Raw genomic sequence first — 22561 nt, 5'->3', positions numbered from 1 at the left:
AGTCCAAACTTATTCAAGTTTTTATTATCAATAACTTTATAGTGAAAAGAAGCTACCTGCATAGATTGGAATTATTTTTGAATAATGTTGCTTAATTAATATATTTAGTGTAATTAGGAATATGAAATGCATAAAACAAACTTGTTATATTTAAAATATATTAAATCCAGTGTTAATTTTGCTGAAATTGTTGTAAATGTTAGTTTAGTTTTTCTTCAACGGTGCAGTGAGTGGACAGCAATCTTCTAGAATGATATAAACTATAATGATTCTACATAGTGGTTAGAATAAGACTGAATTAGTGTTTTGAAAAAAAACTACCAAATGTCTTGCCATATGTCATAAAGAAATCTATAATATACTTAATGTTAAACTAAACAGTTGGAGTATAATCAGAAAAAAAAATCTCTTAAAACAACCAGAGTACATTACCCATGACTATTTTCACACCTGTGAAACAACAACAATATAGAAAATATTAATTAGTATTGAGTAAAGAACTATACAAAAACAAAGGAAGGGGGGACTAAAATGTGCTATAGAATGTCATACAAAACCTAATATGTAAATTATTGTTGTCAACAGCTTTTGTTGTAGTTTTATATAGAAAATCTGAAACTGGAAGGCAAATCTCATTATTGCAAAATGAAAAATAATGTGCCATATTCTTGTATGTAGCTTACGTACATTTTGCAGTACTTTAGTAAAGTACAATGTAATATTATTGTGATATTTGTGCTGTCAGGTGAGGTTTCTCAAGGAATCCCTGATACTATAAATACAAGACTATGTATGAATAAAACATTACCATACATAGAGAAGAACAGCTACTGACATATGACAAACACTGCTCGCTGACAGGACAGAAAATGCCTGTTCATGTGTATTTACCTGGATATTTGTTGCATCAATAAAACTATAGTATATGTGAACTAAAAAATGGCAAAAGTTGTGGGTATATAGTAAGTGGTTAACTTCATGACTAAAGAGTTTACTGATTCATTTGACAGTTTTCATCAACTGGACTAAAACTAGAAATTGACTGAAATTAGAATTATACTGATATTGGTCGACAAGAGTAAAACTAACAAATTAAAAACACTAGATAACTATGGTGATTTTTATCCATAATCCCAACATGTGTAGTTTTAAATCCATGTATTAACTGTGGACTGTAGCTAGTTTTTATTTTTCAAACTTAGAATATTTAATGATTAGAGTTTATATGCAGAGACTACAATTCTTTTACTTCATAGTGTCAGTAAGGTAGATAGAAAACTTGTAAAATTCTTTTAGTAATCTGGGGCTTTGTTTTTTTTTCATGATGAATACATGCTTTTATAAAGCTCCAACTGAAAAATCTAATTACTCTAATACTTAAGCTATTTTAATGTTTTTACCTCTGATTATGACAGATATTTTTCCCCAAAATGGTGCTCTTGGTTAGGTAGACTGAAGAGAACAGAATTTTGTGATATACCAGCTATAAATAGTTGTCAGTGTTTTAGTAAAGTACAAAATTTAAAATTAGTTTTTGTTCCTTAAACATTTTTGAAAAAAGAAAATTAACTTTTTATTAAATAATTGATGTTGATATGAACTTTGGAATTCTGTGCTGGGTGTAGGTTACTACACTGAGCTGAACTAAAAACATTTCTGTTTATAATGTTGAAGCACATGCATACACACCTCTTATCCAGTATTTTACTACTGCTTTTGCAAATTCTGATAACAAATGAAAATCTAGGAAGTAATAACAACTGGCAGGTCAGCTCAGTTATTCAGTGTAATTAGTTATTCCAACTATTCACGTATTTTGTGAGAACAAGTGGCGATTTATCAACTGTCGAATTCCACTAATTGTTCAGTTGTAGTAAGCAAAAAATTCATTACAAGCAGATTTACTATAGCTTGTTTTGCTACTTTGAGAAGTATGATAAACAACATTCATTTGTAGCTTGGGTTTCCATCATTTATTATATAACTGTAGAGTGATAGTTTTGAGAGAGTACAGTACTCTAAGTTCTGGTTATGAATGACAGAACATATTTTTGAATCATAACTTAAGATAGACGATATATTTTGTAGAGTATCGTAAGAAACTGGGTGAAAAAAAACCGAGAAAGAAGAAATCGATGAACTTTGAAAATGGAGATAATTCAAAATGGAAGAAAAAAAGAACATTTAATGAACTTGGATATGGTGAGTCCTGGAATAACAATATTAAATAGTACATTTTTATAAAACATTGGAACAGATTAATTTCATAGTTCTGGTACGTGTAATAAAACACCCTAGATGCAAGTGTTTATTTAATAGTCACAAATAATTTTAACTATTTTGAGTTCATTTTTATTTAGAAAATTCTTCCACTTGTTTATGGGAAAACTGTCAAACTTTTGTAGATATTGATTTATTTGTCAGTATGTTTGTTAATTAAATATGAAAGTTGAATCTACTAATTGTTTTACAAATGTGTACTTCAGTTTGATAAATGTATTCAACCTTTCAAAGTTTACTAATTAAACATCTTTTTGGACTGATTAATTAAAGGTAATACAATATGAAGTAACAGGCATCTTTCTAAATACTTTCAAAACTTAATGTAGAACTTGACTGTTCTGCAGTGGTTATATAACTCCGTGAGCTGCTATAGTTTTTCAGTTTTTTTAACATTCTACTATTAGAGAAATGAGCTAAATATTTTAAATCTTGCACTTAATAAAAGCCCAAACAATAGTTTTAGATTCTTACCAGATTACTAATATACAAGAAAATATTATTTGATGAAAAGCAACTGTATATTATATGAGCCATAACTTTTCAAACTGAATGAGGCAAAAAGCTTGAATTATCTTTTCTTAAACAAAATTAATGTTACTTTCACCCACTATTATATGGCATTAACATGGGTAAAATTTAAGGAAAACATTTTTAAAGTTTCAACTGCAAATTATTTAAATTAATGTAGAACCTAGAAATCATTAAGTTGACTACAGTGTGTGAACAAGACAATATCTCTGCTACAGGAATGGGGCATTTAATTGGCTTTTGTTTCATGTAATCCTGTTGATAACATTGCTTGTTGTTTGTGTTATATTGGACTTTTTAAGAAGTAAAGCAATTATCTCTTTGTGCTACAACCTGTGTACTTGGTTGGTGATGGACAGAGGTTGCTTAGTCTCTTAAAATTTGACATGTGGGAGATATGAAACAAATGTTTAGGTTTTATATACACACTGAATAACTACACTGATACCATAGAACTCCACTTTAATTTATTAATCTTAGTAACTACAATGTTTATAGATTTTAAAAAATGTGAACATTGAGCAGACTGAAGATACAACCTACCACCTTAAAAACTTGGATTGAAAGCATGGTAGTCTTTTCACAAATTAAAATGGCTGAGAAAAATCACTCTAGGAACATTCTAATCTGTTGATTGGTTATTCACATGTGTTGAAGTAGATGTATACAATGGACTTGTTCTAAAAATGAAGAAGTGAATGGGGCTATTGTTTTATTTGGTACATAAAGCTTATCTTGACAAAATAGATGTGGTTCTTACCTTATATTCTAGCTTTGATATTAGTAATTTGAGTTTCTGATTTGTTCAAAACTAAAGACTTGGTATTTTGACATCACAAACATAATTTCAAACATCATAGGTGCATTCAACATAACATGACTCATTGAAATCTATATTTAAACACGTTATGCTAATACTTATTTATGTTAAGAAGTTAACTTGTATATAATTCAAACTATTATATACAATTTGATTCCAAACGTATTAACATAAATTCATAAAATATGGTTCAATAAAGTTTTGAATGCAAGTCAACAAACATGATGATGTGACCTATGACCCATCACAAAAGGGCTAATTATATCATGATAAAAATGTCATCAAATTAAATTTTGAATGTAACTCAATAGTTGACATGTTCGTTGACCTACCCTTTAGCAAGAGAGTTAAAGTGGCTAAAATATTTCAACATTTTGTGACAGCTGTATTTAAACACTAGCTGTTGCTTTTGGTTTTAAATAGTACAGTATACAATATAATCTTTATTACTGACAGTGGTAATAGATAACAATAATTAATCTCAGAGCTTTTAGCTCATAAATTAACCAGTATGTTTTAGTATATCTAAACAGTACAATTGTGAAGCAATTTAATTTATTCCAAAATTATCTTGGACAACTCATTTGGTTACTTCAAATAAACCATCTGTATATTCACGGTTAAAAATTCTCTCATTTGTTCCTTAAAACTTTAAAAAATGAAAATAAAGTTTTTATATAAACAATTATATTTATTTCTAAATAACAAATGTTTGTGCAATATTTCTTATTGTCCATTCTTTTGGGAGAGGATTGAAGTTATGGTTAAATCTGATGTTAAAGAAATACATAAATGTGGTTGCACTGATAGTTGTGTTGCTCTTAATACACAATTAGCAGTATGAAACTGAGGGTTTTATAGAAAACCAGTGTATGTAGTATCCTTTCATTCAGGGTATATAAATGTTGGTTAATTTGCCTTATTCAGATCAAAATTTATTCTCTTTGCTTTTGAATGTCTGCTCTTTGTTATCATTGAACATTTGCTGGCTGGAGAGGACATGTGGCTAATTACTATACTGAATATTTATGAAATGTGGAATCTTGAGTATCAGGAATGTATATTGACAATTTAAATTGAGTGAAATAAGGTTGATGAACTAATAGATACAAATTGGTTCTTGGATATATATTTAGATTTGGCTTTTATTAGTAGTTCAGCTATTTTTCTTTTAATGTGCGATTCTTTGGATTTCTACATTGGTTTCAATAATAATGTTTAGTTCGTTTTTAGATGCTAAAAACATTATCTTTTAAAGTGTTCCTTTAGACTAGGGTTCATTTTGCTTCTGGTTTTTTAGATGTGAAAGTACATTAATTGCATTTTTAATTTTGAGTATTTTCAGATGGGTAATTGCTAGTAATATGGTTTTCAACTTTAATACTTGGATTGTGTATGATTATGATATTTATGTCTATATATTTTGTTTCTGTGAGTTGTTGAACATGAGGAATTCTGGTGATAATAAAGTTGTTTCTCCAAGATTAATATTTTTTGTTTGTTTTGAACCACTTATCAACTTTTCAATTTTACTATTTACAAATTCTTCCACTTAGGTTTATTAAAAAAACAATTTGGAAATTCCTTGTAGAATGTATTAAATGCTATTTGCATAATGTTTCTAAACTAGTTCTCTTGCATGAAGTGTGTATTGTTTATAGTTTGTTGCCTTACATTGAGTTTGTCTGAAGTCTTTTCTTATGATGTAGATACTAAAAATTTATAGTGAAATTTTCATTTGTAAAATGAATATTGAGATGTATATCTGAATATGATTTGAGAATCTGTCAGAGTTGAAGCTGCAGAAAATAGTTATTCCAACTATTGTAAAGTTTTATAGATTAGCTATGTTTAAAGTTCTGTTTTTTGACTTGGAAATATTTACTGGTGTAAGATGCTGTCAATGTGATAGGAGGTTGTCATTGAATTTAAAATGGAACTTCATGGTGAGGTTAAACAAGGTCAGAAGGTTTGAAAATGTGGAAGTTTTTTACATATCGTATCTAATAATTAGTCCACTAGTAAGTTTGCAGTCATCTTCTCTTGGAATTTAGTTAGATCAGTTTTACATATCAAAATCCACTTTTTTGTTTTGGTTCGTTTTGTTGAATTAAGGAGTCCATAAAATTAGTTTCTTAAGGTATTGTCTAAATTGTGTTATAAAATAATTCAGATTAGATATTTGCCAATATTACAGTTAAAGGAAGAATAGGTTGATTTATTATGAAATTAATTACATAGATTTTTTTATAAACTTTTGACAGTTCATAGGGTGAGTTGGTGCTGTGTAACCACTTTTTGAACTCCAAATAGGCTGTCAGTTTTATCTTTTGAGTGATCTTAAGATTGTTTTTGATTTACTAGAGATTTCAAGAAATTTTTTGAAATCCATTCTTGGATGTTTTTATAATTGCTCACCAGATGACACTATGTTTCCTCCAATATTGAATTATGTATCATAAATAGTGGAGAAAAGCATTCCTGTTTACTGTTATTGAAATGTATCACTTAAGACCATTTAATGTAGCATTTATTCATGGTGATTTTGTGCAGGGATAATAAAAGAACTTTAGTTTTATGGATATACAAGTATAGGCTAACAAAAAGCCAAATTAAAAACAAAAGTCCTGGAAAGGATTAAAATTCACTTTAATGTTTGGTAAAAGATAATTAAGCTTTTGATGTATTAGTGTTCATTGTTTCTCTGGATATATTAAATGGATTTGAAGTAATTTGAGAGATTTTTCTGATTTCTGTGAATCATAAGTCATTGATTAACTAGGAAGTTTTCTTAATCTGTTTTGTGTGCTATTGTCATGTGACTTGTAGGACTGTGCATATTTTGTCACATGACAGCATAAGTTTTGTTAGTGTCTTAACCAAGAGCAAGGAAACTAGTTGCTCCATATCTATCAAAATTGCAACTTTCTTTAAAAGTAAAAAAAAATGTTTGTAATGTAAACTATAAGCACATTACCAAATTATTTAAATACAAAAAATAATTCAAGTAACAGACAGTTGCACATTCTGTAAAATTTGTATAAAATCTGCTTAAATATTAAACAATATTGAGGATAGATTTTTTTTTACTATTGGAAGTTTATTCATGACCTTCACATTATATTGCAATGAACATTTAATCTATACACAAATTTTGTTTGAAAATATGTATTACTACTTTTCTCAGGATTTTTTTGTGATGATATACTATATTAAAACATTTGGGTTTAACATAGTTGGATAGGTCTCTTATCTCTCCACACCAAAAGTTCTTAAGTGATTGTAAAAATAAGAAATTTCTTAACTTCTGACTGTCTTAAATGTGTTAGCCAATTACTTGTACTTTTTTCAAAACTCGAATGTCTGTCAGTTTGTGAAAATGTTCTAGTAATACATTTTACTTGCTCATTATTATGAATATGCAATTCAAAACAATTTGTATTATCTAATTGGAAGATACCACAAATTACTTCTGAGTGTATTCTTATATTAAATCATGGTGGATTTTATTTTTAAAACCTGTGAAATTTAATCTACATTTTATAATTATTTTTATTTTTTTAAAACTAATCAGAATCCTTCAAAAGACGTAGAGTCCACCGCCCAAGTTCATCAGCGTCAAGCAGTAGTTCCAAAACCTCATCTCCAGCCCAATCCCCTGCACCAGTTTTCGAGGGAGATAAGCAACATGGGTCTTTTGCAGGTAAAGAGAATTTGGATAGTAAGAATTAGTCATTGGATAAAACATTGTCAAGGATATGCTGTTGTTTTGCTAGAACAATGCAATTTTACTTTATAACAAATCAGTTGTGTTATCATAACATTAAATAACTATTAATCATAGCTGTGCTTTCATAATTAGATTAGTACTATTTAGGTAAATGAACATCTTTTTAAGTAAACTTGTATATTATTAGACATGTCATTACATTATCAGGTGTTTACTTCCCTATTTCATGCCAAGTAAGCATGAGTGTTCTCCAGGTATACAAAGTGGATGTGATGAAATAAAACTAATTAGTGATGAATTTTTAGTTTACATCTGTAGTTTGTTATACATTAACACTTACTGTGAAACCTGACCAGCAAAAAATGGTTGTATTCTTTACTTTTATCCCTAACAATATTGTGAAGCTATGAATCTTGTAGCTAAAGATAACATCTAGATAGATTCAACTTCACAAGCTGATTGTCTTATTCTGTTATATTTGTCTTTACCATTGAAAACATAACTGTGTGTGTGGAAAGAGGGAATGAATTTCTACAAGACTTTGTCTTTATAACTTGCCTTTTCTTCTGAAAACTCCTTTAAGAAAATATCGTATTTGTTAAAAATGAATAAATTGGTCTGAATAGCAACTTTGTAATTTTTTTCTTTATGGAAAAGGGTGTACAAGTTTTCTTTTTTTCATTTAGGTAACAGAGCTAGTCAACTTCAGGATGTCCTCAAAAAGAGAAAACATGAAAATGAATATGATATCAACAACATTGTAATCCCTTACAGTATAGCAGCAACAACAAGAGTTGAAAGACTTCAATACAAAGAGATTCTTACACCTAAGTAAGCCTGAAATATCTTTTATCAAGAACTTAAAAACAGTTGTGCGTACTATTTTTGTTGCACGTGGTTCAGCTGTGAATTCTTCATATCAGAATTTTCTAACTTCTAAAATAGGATACTACAATTGGAAACAATTGTAAACAAAACCTACACAGAATAACAAGCAATACCCCCCCAGAGAAGTCTCCTATCCTGCAGTGGATTAACTTATTTTGGTGGAGGAGACTTTGTTTTATAAAGTGTCTTGTGTGATTGTGATTTTACTGTTGTAAACAGTTAACAGTTTCTAATAAGTTGTTTAGAAATCTATATATATCCCATTAATTTTTTTAACACTCCTGTTGTAATTTAATGTTTTAGTTGAAACGTAGCAACTCGTACAGTGGTTCTGTTTGTTTTTTTCTTTCCTTCCAAGTACAAACTTCAGCTTGTAGCACTGTCATTTCTATACTAATTTGAGTTCTAATTACACTTTTGGACTCGGGAGGTTAAACATTCCTGCTTATTAACATTGGTTTAATATTGAATTATTTTTCAGAAGAAGATAAACACGCGTTTGTGAAAGTTTCAAGTTGGAAACTATTAATTCTTTAGTTTCTGAAAAACCATATGTATGGAAGTTTATTTTGGGTAAAATATACTGTTGTGTATTAATGTAAGTTTTAAAACAATTTTAAATAGTATCTTTAATTTTATGTATGTGAAATTAGTACCTACCCAAAGTGTCACATAACACCTCTAAATTCTGTGCCTGACAGTCAATAATTCTGAAAAAAATTCTTTCTTTGCTAGGTTAAAACAAATATAATTTTTTTATATATATTCACAGAACACATTTATGGTTGTACCAAGCTCTTTATGCAGTAATTTAAAAACTGATCTACTGCAGGTGGCGTATAACAAACGAAGAACCACCTTGTTACCCTAAGAACAGTGGTCCAGTAACTCAAGCAGAGAAAGATCAGGTAAGATAGTGGAACATTCAGATGAGTTATTAACTGTAAATCATGCAATATTAGTTCAAACATGCAAGAGTAATAAAGGTGAACCTTGTTTAAACATGTGTTCAGTTTTCTCATTTCCTAGTGGCTCGGTAAGCCTTAATGTTACTTTTGATGTCCCTTGTGGACCCAACACAGTTAGTTATATAGGTTTGTAGCTAACTGCAAACAAAGTTTATCTTTCTACATTAGCAGAGTTTTGTCTAATGGTTTTGAAGCAAAAGTAATATTGTCAAATAGCTGCTAAATAAGTGATATTGATTGTTGTGCATTTTTAAAATGCAGGTCCTACCATAACTTGTGGATGAATGAATATTGTATTAATAGTTTTATTTTATCTTTTCTAGGAACTGCTCAGAAGTGGTATTTATTTGTTCACTTTTTCTGACTGGGTAAACAAGAAGAACACTCAAAAAAAGGGGGTGAAACATCAGTTCATACAGTTCTTGATTTCTCTACTAGTCATGTGACATGTACAATATATAAACTGAACAAATTTTACTCAAAACAGTGCTAATAAGATTTTGTATGCTGCACATTTCTAGTTGAGATCTAATAATAGACTAGTCCTCTGTGCTGTTTCAACCTTCTATACTTATGATATATTGAATAGAATAACTGGTGATATAGTATTGTTCAGAAGCTTGTTTTAGATGTATTTATATTAACTAACTTTGCAGTTAGTTCTCAAGTTAAAAGACAAATTGTGATTGTTGTGGCTAAAACCAGAGATTTGGTGTTCAGACACACCTCTTCATGGAATTGTCCAGAGTAAAGCTATTAAAATTGGAAAAAAATTCCTTAATGCAGAATTTCTTTTCAATAGCACCTGTATCATCATATCTAGGCCCTTTTTGCTATGTTGGTAATTGTGAAATAAGTTACTAGTTTGTTTGTTTTTTTAACTATGAGTTCAAAGACATTTATGTTTTGTGGATTGCTTTCAATAGGAAGAAGATGTATCGGAAATGGCCTTTACGTTACGTCATCAGCGGTGCGAAGAAGCTGAAAAACGACGTTTTTTGAACTATATGCAAGTTTACACGCAGGGACGTAGTCGTTCTCGGGGTACTCGTTTAGACTGTAGAGCAGAGAGCAGCGGAGCCAATACTCCCGACCCGATGTTTCCTAACCCTCCAGATTTTATGTGCCAGGATTCTAATTCTCTGTGTATTACCTCACCTGTGTCTTCACCACCACCACTGCTATTTTCTGATGATTCTCAGCTCTCTGGAGGACCAATAGCAGCACCTAAAGTAGAACGTAGGCGAACAATATCGGTGACTAAACAAGATGATGTGCGAATGGGAGATGTGGAGGAACCTGAGATACAACCATATAAACCACGAGTTTTCCCATTAAATGAAGAAGAATTATATGAAATGCTAAATGAATCAAAACAACCTAAAGAACTAACTCAAGTACCTAGGCAAGTGAACTTTCTGTTGGAAGCCATATCTGATAGTCCTACTTCACCCTTGAGTTCATCTAGTAGCTCTTTACCAGAAGAAGATCCAAATGATCCAGAATGGACTGTTTTATCCTCAGAAAAAAATACGAAGCAGTCCTTAGTTTTGAAATTTGCTAAAAGATGAACTATTTCCTGTACTCGTGTTGGATAAAGTTACTTTAGGCTAATGTGATAATGCAGTAACAAATAACAAGTTGGTAATCAAAGGTGGATTGTTGAAACTTGTGGAGCCTTTTTTTTTTTTTTTTTGCTTAAAGAAGACTTACATCCAGCTTTATTTAGGATTGAGTTTCTCGATAAACTCTGAGAAGACTATTTTACCACTGGTTACTGTGGTAACAACAACAAAGACTACAAATGTACAGTAACTTCACAGGGAAACATTAGTATAGTGGAGGCTATTTCTGGAAAAAGTGTACTTGTTTCTTTCTTGTCCATTATAAATCATTTATAAAATAACAAAAAAAAAATTGTAATGGCATAGGCACCCCTAGTGTTTTTTAATCATCTCTGCACTACAATGTATTGGTAACCTCACACACCATTTTTGTTGTAATAGTGATGTCTAAGCTATGATAACTGAGAAATCTAGCCAAAAATGTAATATAAAGTGTATTCTTGCTTGCTCATGGTATCTAGACTTCCAGCTAAACTTGTGTTTATGAGGATGTAAATAGTTTGTCCACCTTAAAACGTGTATCCCTGTTGATAGTATTGGAAGGCCATTTTGTGTGTAATTTTATTGAAGGTTACCAATCTTTAGACACTGTCAATCACAGTTCATCATCCTTTGACCATGTTTGTGATGTGGATTCACTCAACTTTTGAAGTTGTTTTGTAGATTACATTTTCAGGTTTACCATTCCATCAGTTTGTTTGCGTTGTTTTTTTTTTTTTCTACACTGTACAATGTTGATCACATATGGTCATTCAATTAGATCTATGTTGTTGCATTTTTTTTCGTCACTAATGCATGTAGTTTTACTTTACTGGTGAGTTTGAAAAAGTTAGTTTTAGGGTTAGGCCTTTTGATGTAAATAGTATTGAAGGGTATGTCACAACTTAGCTAAAACTGTAGTTGAGACTGCCAATTTCACTTGTTTTAAGCCTCTGTGATCTGAATTCTCACACCTGATAAAGAAAAGGCAAAATAGTATTTAAAAACAAACACCCACAACGTATGTTCTGCATTTTTTAATATACACATTTGGAAAAAGCTACTGAATAAAGTTTGGTGTGTACTTAAAAGTTGCTTTCCAATACCATGTGAACAAGAAGTTTCGTAACATTAGAGTTTAACTGCCCTAATCAGACTACAAAATTTAATCACTCCATTATGGATACTAGTTTCAGGGATATGTAACAATAATAAAATATATCTTTAGTTAGTCTTCTCAGTAAATTAATTTTGAGCTCCAAAAATATTAAGACCTTGTTTCAGTTAGTTAAAGGTAAGATTCTTTGTTAAAATCATACCTTGACATGTTAAACTAATACAAATTTTCTTATTTTTTGGCTGTTGTTAAGCTGCTTATCCTGAATAAAGTTTTTGGTAGTGTATTTGGGTTTTTATCACCTTTTTAAAAGAACAGCCTTAATTTTTACACTGACTGTCGTATCAATAGCCTAATGGGATTGTATTAACCCTCATCAGTGGTTCTCGTTTTCAAATTTGAGAATTTATTTCGAGCACTTTTTGTTTGAACAAATACAATTTTTTCACCTTCGTTTATCAGAATTTTACTGATATAACAAATAATCAATCCTAACAATAGTGTTACTAATAGTTATCCCAATAACCTAATTTGTAAGTAAATTAAATGAAATTATTAATAGATTGAATAAGTGAATTATAATCTTGCACCATAACATTCGTTATAAATGAAAATTGATATGAATAGCACTAAGATCCCGACACTTTTTCAGCCAACCTGATGCACAGTAATATTGGGCGAAAAAAAGATCTAGTTAATGTTGAAGATAGGAGAAGTGTGTTTAACATAATTTTTTTTTTTACTTTCATTCATGAGTTTTTAGAATAATTGTTTTATAAACCAGTAATGAAGATGATGGTAATATTAGTAATATGACAAGGAAAATCCGTGTCTTGCCCCTTTTGTATCACGGGCTACATGTATTCCACAATTTTTCTTTTAGTTTTGTGTAATTAGTCGCCACCGTAAAAACGATGTAATTATTAAAAAGTTAAGTATTTGAGAGCAATGTTTTACTTCAAAAAATAGATACTAGAGATAAACTACTAATATAATAAAAACTGATAATATAAAGCCATACTGTGAACTAAAGTCCCCCACAATTCTTTTGTGTAGACGTTTTAAAGATTTTAAGAATCTCTGCTATCGATAGTGTTAGAAAGACAAGTTGATTTTAGGGTTCAAAATGGCTCCGTCATATTTAAAAAAAAAAAAAATATATTACTAGATTTTCCTTTTTCGCGTTAGTTTCGTTTTCTAAATGTCTGCTATTTTAGATTTATAACATCACGAACGTGGCTATATCCTGGAGTCAGGATGAGGAAAAAAAAACCTTAGATTTGATGAGTAAGCAGAATCTGCCACGCAATTTCTTTTGTGAGTGAGCATGCGTGTTGTAATCGTAAGAAACCAAACATGATGGGTGTAATTAAAGTTTGGTTGAAAACGTTTTTTGTAAAAATTATGTAAAACCCATTTTCATATGAGCTGTTTACACACAAAATAAACTACGTGACCTTGTTGACCAAATAACATTTCCTAAAATAATCTTGGGTGTTTACCAGATGAAATAAAATCTAATTAGAACATTGCAGTGTGGTTCTGTGAATCCCAAATGGTTACGAACTCCCAGCTTCAATCATACGATATTTAATTTAAAAGTTTCTAATATAATGGAAATGCATTTAAAACAATGTTTGCTAATTGCTGAAGGCGAGCTTGCCTTCTCTGAAGTACGGAAACAAATTTTGTTATGGAATGTGTCGCTTAACCTGTTGAATGCCAAGTATTTCAGCTGCTACAATACAGTTCTAATGCTTCTTCATTTTGTAACTTTTTCGTGACGCCATTTTGGATCGAAAGTGAAACATTTTGTAAGTAGGTCAACTGCATGTATGGTGCTGACATCTAGCGTTGAAGTTAGGTATTATTGAGAACGAATTAACTCGTCCGTTGCAATGTGTCACCGATCGGCTTGGACGAGTTATTTCGTCTATGGCACTGAACAGGTTAATATTTTCAAAAGTAACAACTCTTAACGCTAACAAATTTGGATAATGAGTCTTTCATAAAAGAAACTGAATAAGAAGAGGTATATTTCCGTTTTTCATTTTCCTCCAATTGCAATTAATATTTTGTATTTTACCTATCTCGTGATAGCATCTTTAACTGAATTGATGCATATCTACCAAGATGAAGTTGTCTCTTTGGTTATTAAGATTATATGATAAAATGGGGGGGAAGTTTAAGCTTATGAGATTCAAAAATACAAGTAGCTACCGATATAGTTAATTGTAAAAGATGGAGTAGAAGAAGTATCCGTATTTGTTGTTATTTCGGAAAGATATTTGACTATTTATTTGTTATCTAAACTTGCAAGTAGTCAACGTGCCTAACCTCTGTACACAAAGTTTAATTACCGTCCTGACAAATTTGCCTAAACCTCTAAGGAAGATTGCAAATTATTTTAGAAAACCATTTCTTTTATCTTGTATAAGGTTCAACCATTCACTTGCGTTTGGTAATCAACCTATATTTGTTACCGCGATCAGTGTCGTACTGAATTTGACCTAGACTCGAGTAGAAGGGTATTAACATTTAGGTTTTTTATGACTAAACAAAAACCCTCGTTAAGCGATCTTTTGGTTAATTCGTCACACCACTCGGAATGTTTATATCCGAAGTTTTGTTGATTATGGCATTCTTCGTCTCGGTAAATTGGTCATCTAGAACATAACCACCTGGAAAGAACGAAATACATGAACTTGTAGGTAATTTTTCATAAGGCCTCTAAAATCACGTTTGTGAAAAATAGGAAAGGTTAAGTTGTACTTCTGACATACGACAGAGTATGGGTATTAGTTTAGCCCAAAGAATAATAACCTTTACTAGAAAGAGATTGCACGTTCTCTAATTTTGTACCTGTGGTAAATCTGGATTTAAGTGAGAAAACCTCATTCATATACTAATGTGAAACTTTCCAAGAATAATAAGTGACTAGTCATTCCCGTTAAGAAATAGGGACTGCTGTAAAATCAAGATGTCAATACCCTAAGTATTCACACGACAGAACAAGCAAATTTTGGTCAAAATAAAATCTCGTAGCGATGTTTTAAACCAATTCATAAAACAAAGACCACGGCATTGATAAATAGTCGATCCAAGGATAACATCGTTCAAACTAACTTTTAGACCTACCTGACCTTCATTGCGAAAAACGTTTACATGATCTGGGAGAAGTCCTTATTGTATCACCTAAAGAGGGCGAGTATAATAAGACAATTTTGGAGTATCACCATATTGTTACAGTCCACGTTGCCACATCTACTTGTGCCTTATTTTATGGCAATAGTCCTGCGGTATAGGTTTTATTGTAAAAGTTTTCTCTAAGGCTGGCTATGTGTATGGTACAACAATGTTCCCTACTTGATTTCTTATCCATTTAGTGTACGGTGGTTTTCTAGCGTTCATGTTATCAATCTGATCGCATAGGAATTCGTAAATGTTCTTGCATCTAGCGACATTACCATTATTTTTGTATGGAATAACATAAATACTCATTTTATTGTTTAGCCACTTGAAGTTCGCAACAGCAAAACTAATATTTCATGGAAGAAACGCGTGTATATGTACCTTATGCTACGTTTTTCAGATGAATCTCCTTGATTATATCGTTTGCTAGTGTCTGGATCACTTGGACAGCTTTTGCCACTAATTTGTGTTCGTAAATGCTTACACGTTACGGTATGTTTACCATGGTTTGGTGTGCGCCTGTTTCTAGATGGTTCCTTTCTCCTAAGTTGATCTATACCTATTTGTTTTCCAAGGCTATTAAGTGCAAGGAATATCCACTTTTTAAAAATCTTAAATCTCCATCTGAACACACTTTTATGTTTTGAATGTATAAATATTTTGTCATAAAAGTCTTAAAAAATGATCAATTTTTGCTCCAATGTATTTCTGATGCACGCTATTCCACCGCGATTTTAACTCGGCTTGTCACGTGATTAAATAACTTGTATATTAAAATCGCTTTGGTATAACGTACTCAACCCTCTGTATTACATTTGATGCAGGTTAATGCTCTTTTATTTGCTAACACTATATTGGAGAAATATCTGCATAATTTGCCTATTAAACACTGAGGATTTATCATTTATATAGATATCCACTTTTTCTAGATTATCTGTTGATATTGTTGTAAGTTGTATTTTCAGTGTGTTAATTTAGATGTTTGTTAGAGGGTGCATGACGTTAAACAGCGTAAAATACCTAGAACGTTCGGAAATGTAGTGATCGAGAGAATTTGCGCTGCGTCTAAAAACGCAGCTAGGTTATAAGTGGGAGATCACTGAGAAGGTGGTTAGTTTAACTCTGAAGTATTTAGGTTAATGCCAGTTATCAAATATATTCAGTTATTCATCTCTCAGTCTTGAAATCGTAGAAGTAACTTTATTTTTGTACGTTAGTGGTAATACTATTAGCGAAGTATTGCAGTTTAAATGTCACTTATAAAGTTACTTAGGCCTACAAGTTACAACAGTACACAAATGAAAGCAGCTTTTAGGAACGTGAAGGAAGAAATCAGTTAATTTTTGATGACGAGTAACCCATTTGAAATAAAAATGTATCTCAGAACGGCTGGTATGGTATGGATATTAACACTTTTATTAACAACGAGAAAATAACCTGAAGATGACTTAGGGAGGTCGAAACCTATATGAATACCAGTGTGTCGCGTCACGATTGATTTCTCGAAATAGGATGGGCCATAAAAGACGAAATGTATCTATCCAGATAGAAAACTTCGATAATTGTCTACCCGTTATGATTTTAGTGAGAGGAGTGCAAGGGAGACGTGAAACCTTACAAGTGTAGTGAGTGTTGGTATAATAAGTGTAAAGACGTAGTATTCGGATCAGTTAATCTGAAAACATGTGCTTAAAACGACTGGTATGGGATACAAATGAATTAATTTGTATCGTTACTAGGACTTGAATTTGCTTTGTTTCAACAAATAGTTTAAACGAAAAAACACCGTTATTAGCCGCTTATAACATGAAGGTAACAACGTAATTTGTTATTGACATGCAGAAAGAGAAAAGAAATAAGAAAAATAAAAAGATGTACAACAAGGTGAGTCAGTAACAATCTACTACACTATGTAATTTTTTTTTACTTTTTCTTGTTCCTGGGCCCGGCATGGCCAAGTGAGTTAAGGCGTTCGACTCGTAACCTGAGGGTCGCGGATTCGAATCCTCGTCGCACCAAACATGCTCGCTCTTTCAGCCGTGGGAGCGATATAATGTTACGGTCAATCCCACTAGTCGTTGGTAAAAGAGTAACCCAAGAGTTGGCGGTGGGTGGTGATGACTACCTGCCTTCCCTCTAGTCTTACACTGCTAAATAAGGAACGGCTAGCACAGGTAGCCCTCGAGTAGCTTTGCGCAAAATTCAAACAAACAATCTTGTTCCTGGGTAGAAAGTATAATTTCTCAATTCTTAATGCCTGAAGTAAACGGTAAAGATCTATTTTTCTCTTCAAACTTTGCTTTTGTGACCTGGGAGAGTACAACGAAAACATGATGGGAAGATTATATTTGGGGCTGATACGTGAAAGTGATTTACAACAGTCGCAACTCTCGAGAAACTACTCACTTCTAAACATTTTTGTATAACTTTAGTATAAATACAAGCAAGTCTTGATTCATATGTTGTTTTATTCAGATCTTATGTAAATGAAAATGTGCAAATTTGTCCGTTTTTACATAGAAAATAGGTTAATTTCTGAATTTCATTATCCAGGTCACAAAATCAAAGTTTGAAGGAAATAATGGTCATTTTCTGTACTTTTACAACATAAGCAATTAAGAAATAACACATACTATTCAGGAACAAAATTTGTGTTTCACAGTGTTATCACTATAGTACTAGATTTCAACTCGGAGACTGAAAGCAAACACTTTTGAAAATCATGTAAAGCAGTCCATCTTTCAGGAAAATGCTTTCTGTGGAGTTACTGTTGTACTATTTCGTTTTGACTGTCACATTAACGAACTTTTAAGATACAGTGTCATAACGTGCAAGACTGTTATGTGTCAATACTGAATCAAAATATTCTACATGATCAGTTCTTCGGTAATAACCACATTTTGTTGGTATTGTTAAGAACACCAATAGTGAAATATCACATAAAGTGTACTGAGAAAATTGACACTTTCTAATACAAACTGTAATATAAATTGAAATATCCCTACACCTGTTCTATTTATTTTATAAAGTTATAAATTTCCAGCATTATTATAGTGTTTAGAGGATCTGTCAGCTTTGAAAATATAAACTGACATACTTCATAATATAGTGAAGGCTTCTTTGCTGGAGTGAGACAATAAATCTAGTTTAGGGCAATGAAACCTTCAGGAGGCGATCACGTGTTTTGTTTCATTATTTGTCATTCATGAATACATTCCAAACATTTAACAGGATTTTGAATTTAAAACTACTACTCAACACAATAGAAATTGCAACTTAAATGGCTAAATACCAAACAGCATTGGTTTTGGAGCTCACGACCTTTGAATTCATAGAAAAGTGCCCATTGCTCCCTTCAAATTAGTTTTATTTTATCAAAATGGTTTCTTTTGTCAACAATAAAATCTAATAATACTTGGTGTATAAAAAAAGTTACATGAATGCGTTTTATACAGTTTTGACCAGGGTTACATAACCAACTGCAATTTTCAGTGACAAATCATAGATTTACTTATGATCAAAATAATATCAAAACTATTAGGTTTCAATTAAATTTTTTTCATATCCATTAAACCAAAGAAACTATTTTTTTTCTCATGTTGACTCTTTGGGGTCATGTTGACAACGCCATAAAACCAAAATTTCTGACATTTTGGAAACTCGGATAAAAATTATTTTGAATCAAGTTCATTTTGACACTATTTTCAAAAACGTTTTTTTTAATGTTTCAACTTACGTTAATCGACAATCGTCATTGCGTTGCACTGACAAGTTGGAACACTACTGGACACCTACATGTTTGTACGTGTTTTTACTTTCAATCTGCTGCACATTCTATATACTCAAGGTCAAATTTTCCGTTACCATTGGCTACAGAAACTAAGTAGTGACTTCACAGTAAGTTTCTGTGGTTTAACAGTAGAGTACGTTTAATTTATACCTTATATGTTGTTTTATGTTCTCTCTCTTTTCTACATACATAAGCAGAAGAACAAAGCTGTTGTTTGTATAGGCAGAAACCTGTCAACTTTTATTTACTGAACCTTAACGATATCAAGAAAACTGGAGGAAACATTTGAAAGGAGGAAAAATAGTCATTGCAAAGCAACCCTCAGATTACGAGTCGAATACCTTAACCCACTGGGCCATGCTGGGCCTGAATTTCGAACAAAGCTTCTCTAAGACTGTCTGCGTTAACCATCCCAGCTTTAGCAGTGATAGGCTAGAGGGAAGGCAGCTAGTCAACACCACCCACTTCTAACTGTGGGTTGTTCTTTCACAAACGAATAGTGAGGTAAAAGAGTCAGTATATTCGAAGACAGTGATTCGAACCTGCGATCCGCACATATTACAAGGTGAGCGCCCTACCTACTAGGCCGTGGCAAGTTTTGATGTTAGGAATATTCTAAAGTAGGGAAAAATGTAAGGTACTACTTCCATTCTTTTAATATATGGAAAGGTATAAAAGAAAAACTGGATATACAGGTTACAAATCTGGAGCAGTCAAGAAGCTTGTCTTTCTTCACCGTCTAGATAAGTAACATAGAAAGTGAAAAGAGTGACAGAACATTTTTTGTTTGTTTTGAATTTTCGCGCAAAACTACACGAGGGCTATCTGCGTTAGCCGACCCTAATTTACCAGTGTAACACAAGAAGGAAGTCAGCTAGTCATCACTACCCACTGCCAACTCTTGAGCTACTCTTTTACAAACGAGTGCTGGGATTGACTGTTACATTATAATGTTCCTACGGCTGAAAGAGAGAACAACTTTAGTGTGTCGGGGATTCGAAGCCGCGACCCTTAGGTTGCGAGTCGAGCGCCCTAACCACTTGACCATGTTGGCCAAGTGACAGAGAAAAGTAAAGCAGAGACGTTTGGCAAAGGACATACGGTCACAAAAGAACGATAGCTTGAGTACTAAAAACTTCTCGGTTTTTATCAGTCAATAAAAATAGACTGCCCTGTATTACTGAGACGTACGTACACGCTAGGAGATCTGGCAACATATTGTAAACAGCTTTTTGTTTGTTTGTCTTATCTCGTTGTATTCACGACAACATTGACTTTATTTCATATCATACAAATGTAAAAATATAAACAAACGTATAGTATTACAAAATACAAGCATGGACCTTGAAATATTTAGAATTGCGTTGACCTTTCGAAATTCAAGAGACCTCAAGAAACATGCAGTGCTAAGCATGACTTTGTAGTCGACATAACGACCTTGACAACCTTTTTCGTGCTACTGACCTAAACATACATACACTTCGCTACGTTGAGGTGTTTCCAAGTTAACAAAATGAAGGGTCCTCCCCTTTTTCAAATGTTGTAAGAAGGTTCAGTTAGAGTATGTGTGTATACACGTATAATGGCTTCTCAACAACTCGGCCAAGACTTAAAATAGTAGTCCATATCTTTTACGGCTCGGCATAACCCGGTGGATAAGGCACTCGACTCGTGATCCGAGGGTCGCGGGTTCGAATCCCCATCGCACCAAACATGCTCGCCTTTTCAGCCGTGGGGGCGTTATGATGTGACGGTCAATCCCACTAATCGTTGACGGTCAATCCCACTATTACGTATGTGTAAAAATTTAGCCCAGGAGTTTCCCTCGGTGGGCGGTGTGGTGTATGAAAACACACACACAAGAGTAGCCCAGGAGTTGTCGGTGGGTGTTGATGACTAGCTCTCTTCCTTCTAGTCTTACACTGCTAAATTAGGAACGTCTAGGGCAGATAGCCCTCGTGTAGCTTTGCGCGAAATTCAAAACGAACCAGACCTTGGAAATGAATATTCACAGAAATAAAACATTTGTACCTCTTCACTGATTTCATTATCCTACATTTTTGTCTTAATATATATCACCAGTTGTCGCTGGTGTCGTTTACTCATTGCTATCCTCACAAAACTATTCGTCTGTTTTTATTGTGAACTCGACGAGAGCGCTCTTCCAGAACATTCTTCACTTTTAGCCTGCGTTCCTGCATTATTTGTTTCTCCGCAAGTTAAAAGATGAAATAATATTGCGAGACACACACGCACAAAAGCGTTCTTGATTCGCTATTTTTAAAATATACCAAGATCCAGTGCTACACAATATAAACATCCGGCCGTATAATGAACCAAGTATCCTTGATTATTACAGTGTGAACAACAATGAACGGACTGCTCACAAAAATCGGAAATGAACCATAAAAACGAACTCCAGTTCATATCCAAAAGCACTTATCACATTTGTACACCAGGCAAGTGTAAACAATTAAAACATGTATCAAAGAAAACGATTTGAAGTGAGACCGTTTGAAACGAGCCCAAGTCACGTGAATACTGCTCGACTGAATTCGTAACACAAAAGCAAGATAGTGAATATATTAATATTTCATTGGTTGAAACTGAAATTGTTGAGATTAACTTTGGTGGGAAATATTAAATTAATAAGTGTTGAAAATCATTATAAAGGTTAAGAAAATCTGAAAGCAATTTTAAATATCTCACTGAGTAACATATTCGTTTATATTAATATATTAGCCCCCCAGTGTCAGAACGGTATGTCTGCGAGCTCACAACGCTAAAAATCTTGTTTAGATACCCGTAATGAGAAGACAACAGATAGCCCATCGTGCAGCTTTGTGTTCAATTCTAAACAAACAATTAATATATTATTCTAATATCTGTTCCACTTCCTTATATATCAAAATAACCAAAATATTGTGTTACAAAGTGATCTTAAAAGTATTTTTATATAACCTTTTATTAATTATGTATTTAAACAAATTTAAGAAAGGTGTAAATACTAACTTATTTTAGGCACGTTTATAAGGCTTCATTTAATTTGCGTTGGTATATGTATATATTTATCTCAATGTAGTTTTAAAAATATGAGATTGGAAGGTGGCCCGGCATGGCCAAGCGTGTTAAGGCGTGCGATTCGTAATCTGAGGGTCGCCGGTTCGCATCCCATCGCGCCAAATATGCTCGTCCTTTCACCCGTGGGGGCGTTATGATGTGACGGTCAATCCCACTATTCGTTGGTAAAAGAGTAGCCCAAGAGTTGGCGGTGGGTGGTGATGACTAGCTGCATTCCCTCTCGTCTTACACTGCTAAATTAGAGACATCTAGCACAGATAGCCCTTGAGTAGCTTTGTGCGAAATTCAAAACAAACAAACAAACAAAACAAATATGAGATCGGAAGGAAGAAATGTAAATTTTATAGACATTAATTTGAGACTTAAAGCTAATCATAAAATGTTCTCATTAAATTTTACACAACTCGAATAAAAGGAATCGTGCAATAAATTGGACTCTGACCCCTATCTCTCTTGTCAAAGATCCTACTTCGGATTTTTGATTTAGTTTACAAAATACTTTGTTAAAGTATTCTAGAGAAAAACCGTGTTGAGTTTCTAATTCTGTTTTAAAAAGATGA

The 22561-nt window shown here is 32.4% G+C and overlaps 1 protein-coding gene across 1 annotated transcript in view; it reads left to right on the top strand.

Moving 5' to 3' along the window:
- The window catches only part of LOC143249852 (KAT8 regulatory NSL complex subunit 1-like), a 50142-nt gene extending 37918 nt beyond the window's left edge, over positions 1–12224 (top strand). Inside the window, 5 exon segments of the mRNA XM_076500401.1 lie at positions 2089–2202; positions 7206–7334; positions 8048–8192; positions 9082–9157; positions 10144–12224. Of these exon segments, the coding sequence (XP_076356516.1) occupies positions 2089–2202; positions 7206–7334; positions 8048–8192; positions 9082–9157; positions 10144–10788 (1109 nt within the window). The 3' untranslated portion in view covers positions 10789–12224.
- The last annotated feature ends 10337 nt before the right edge of the window (positions 12225–22561 follow it).

The sequence above is a fragment of the Tachypleus tridentatus genome, chromosome 4, assembly GCF_004210375.1.
Source record: "Tachypleus tridentatus isolate NWPU-2018 chromosome 4, ASM421037v1, whole genome shotgun sequence".
Taxonomy (NCBI): Eukaryota; Metazoa; Arthropoda; class Merostomata; order Xiphosura; family Limulidae; genus Tachypleus; species Tachypleus tridentatus.
Note: the sequence above shows the minus strand (reverse complement) of the source record. Positions and strands in the feature narration are given on the sequence as shown.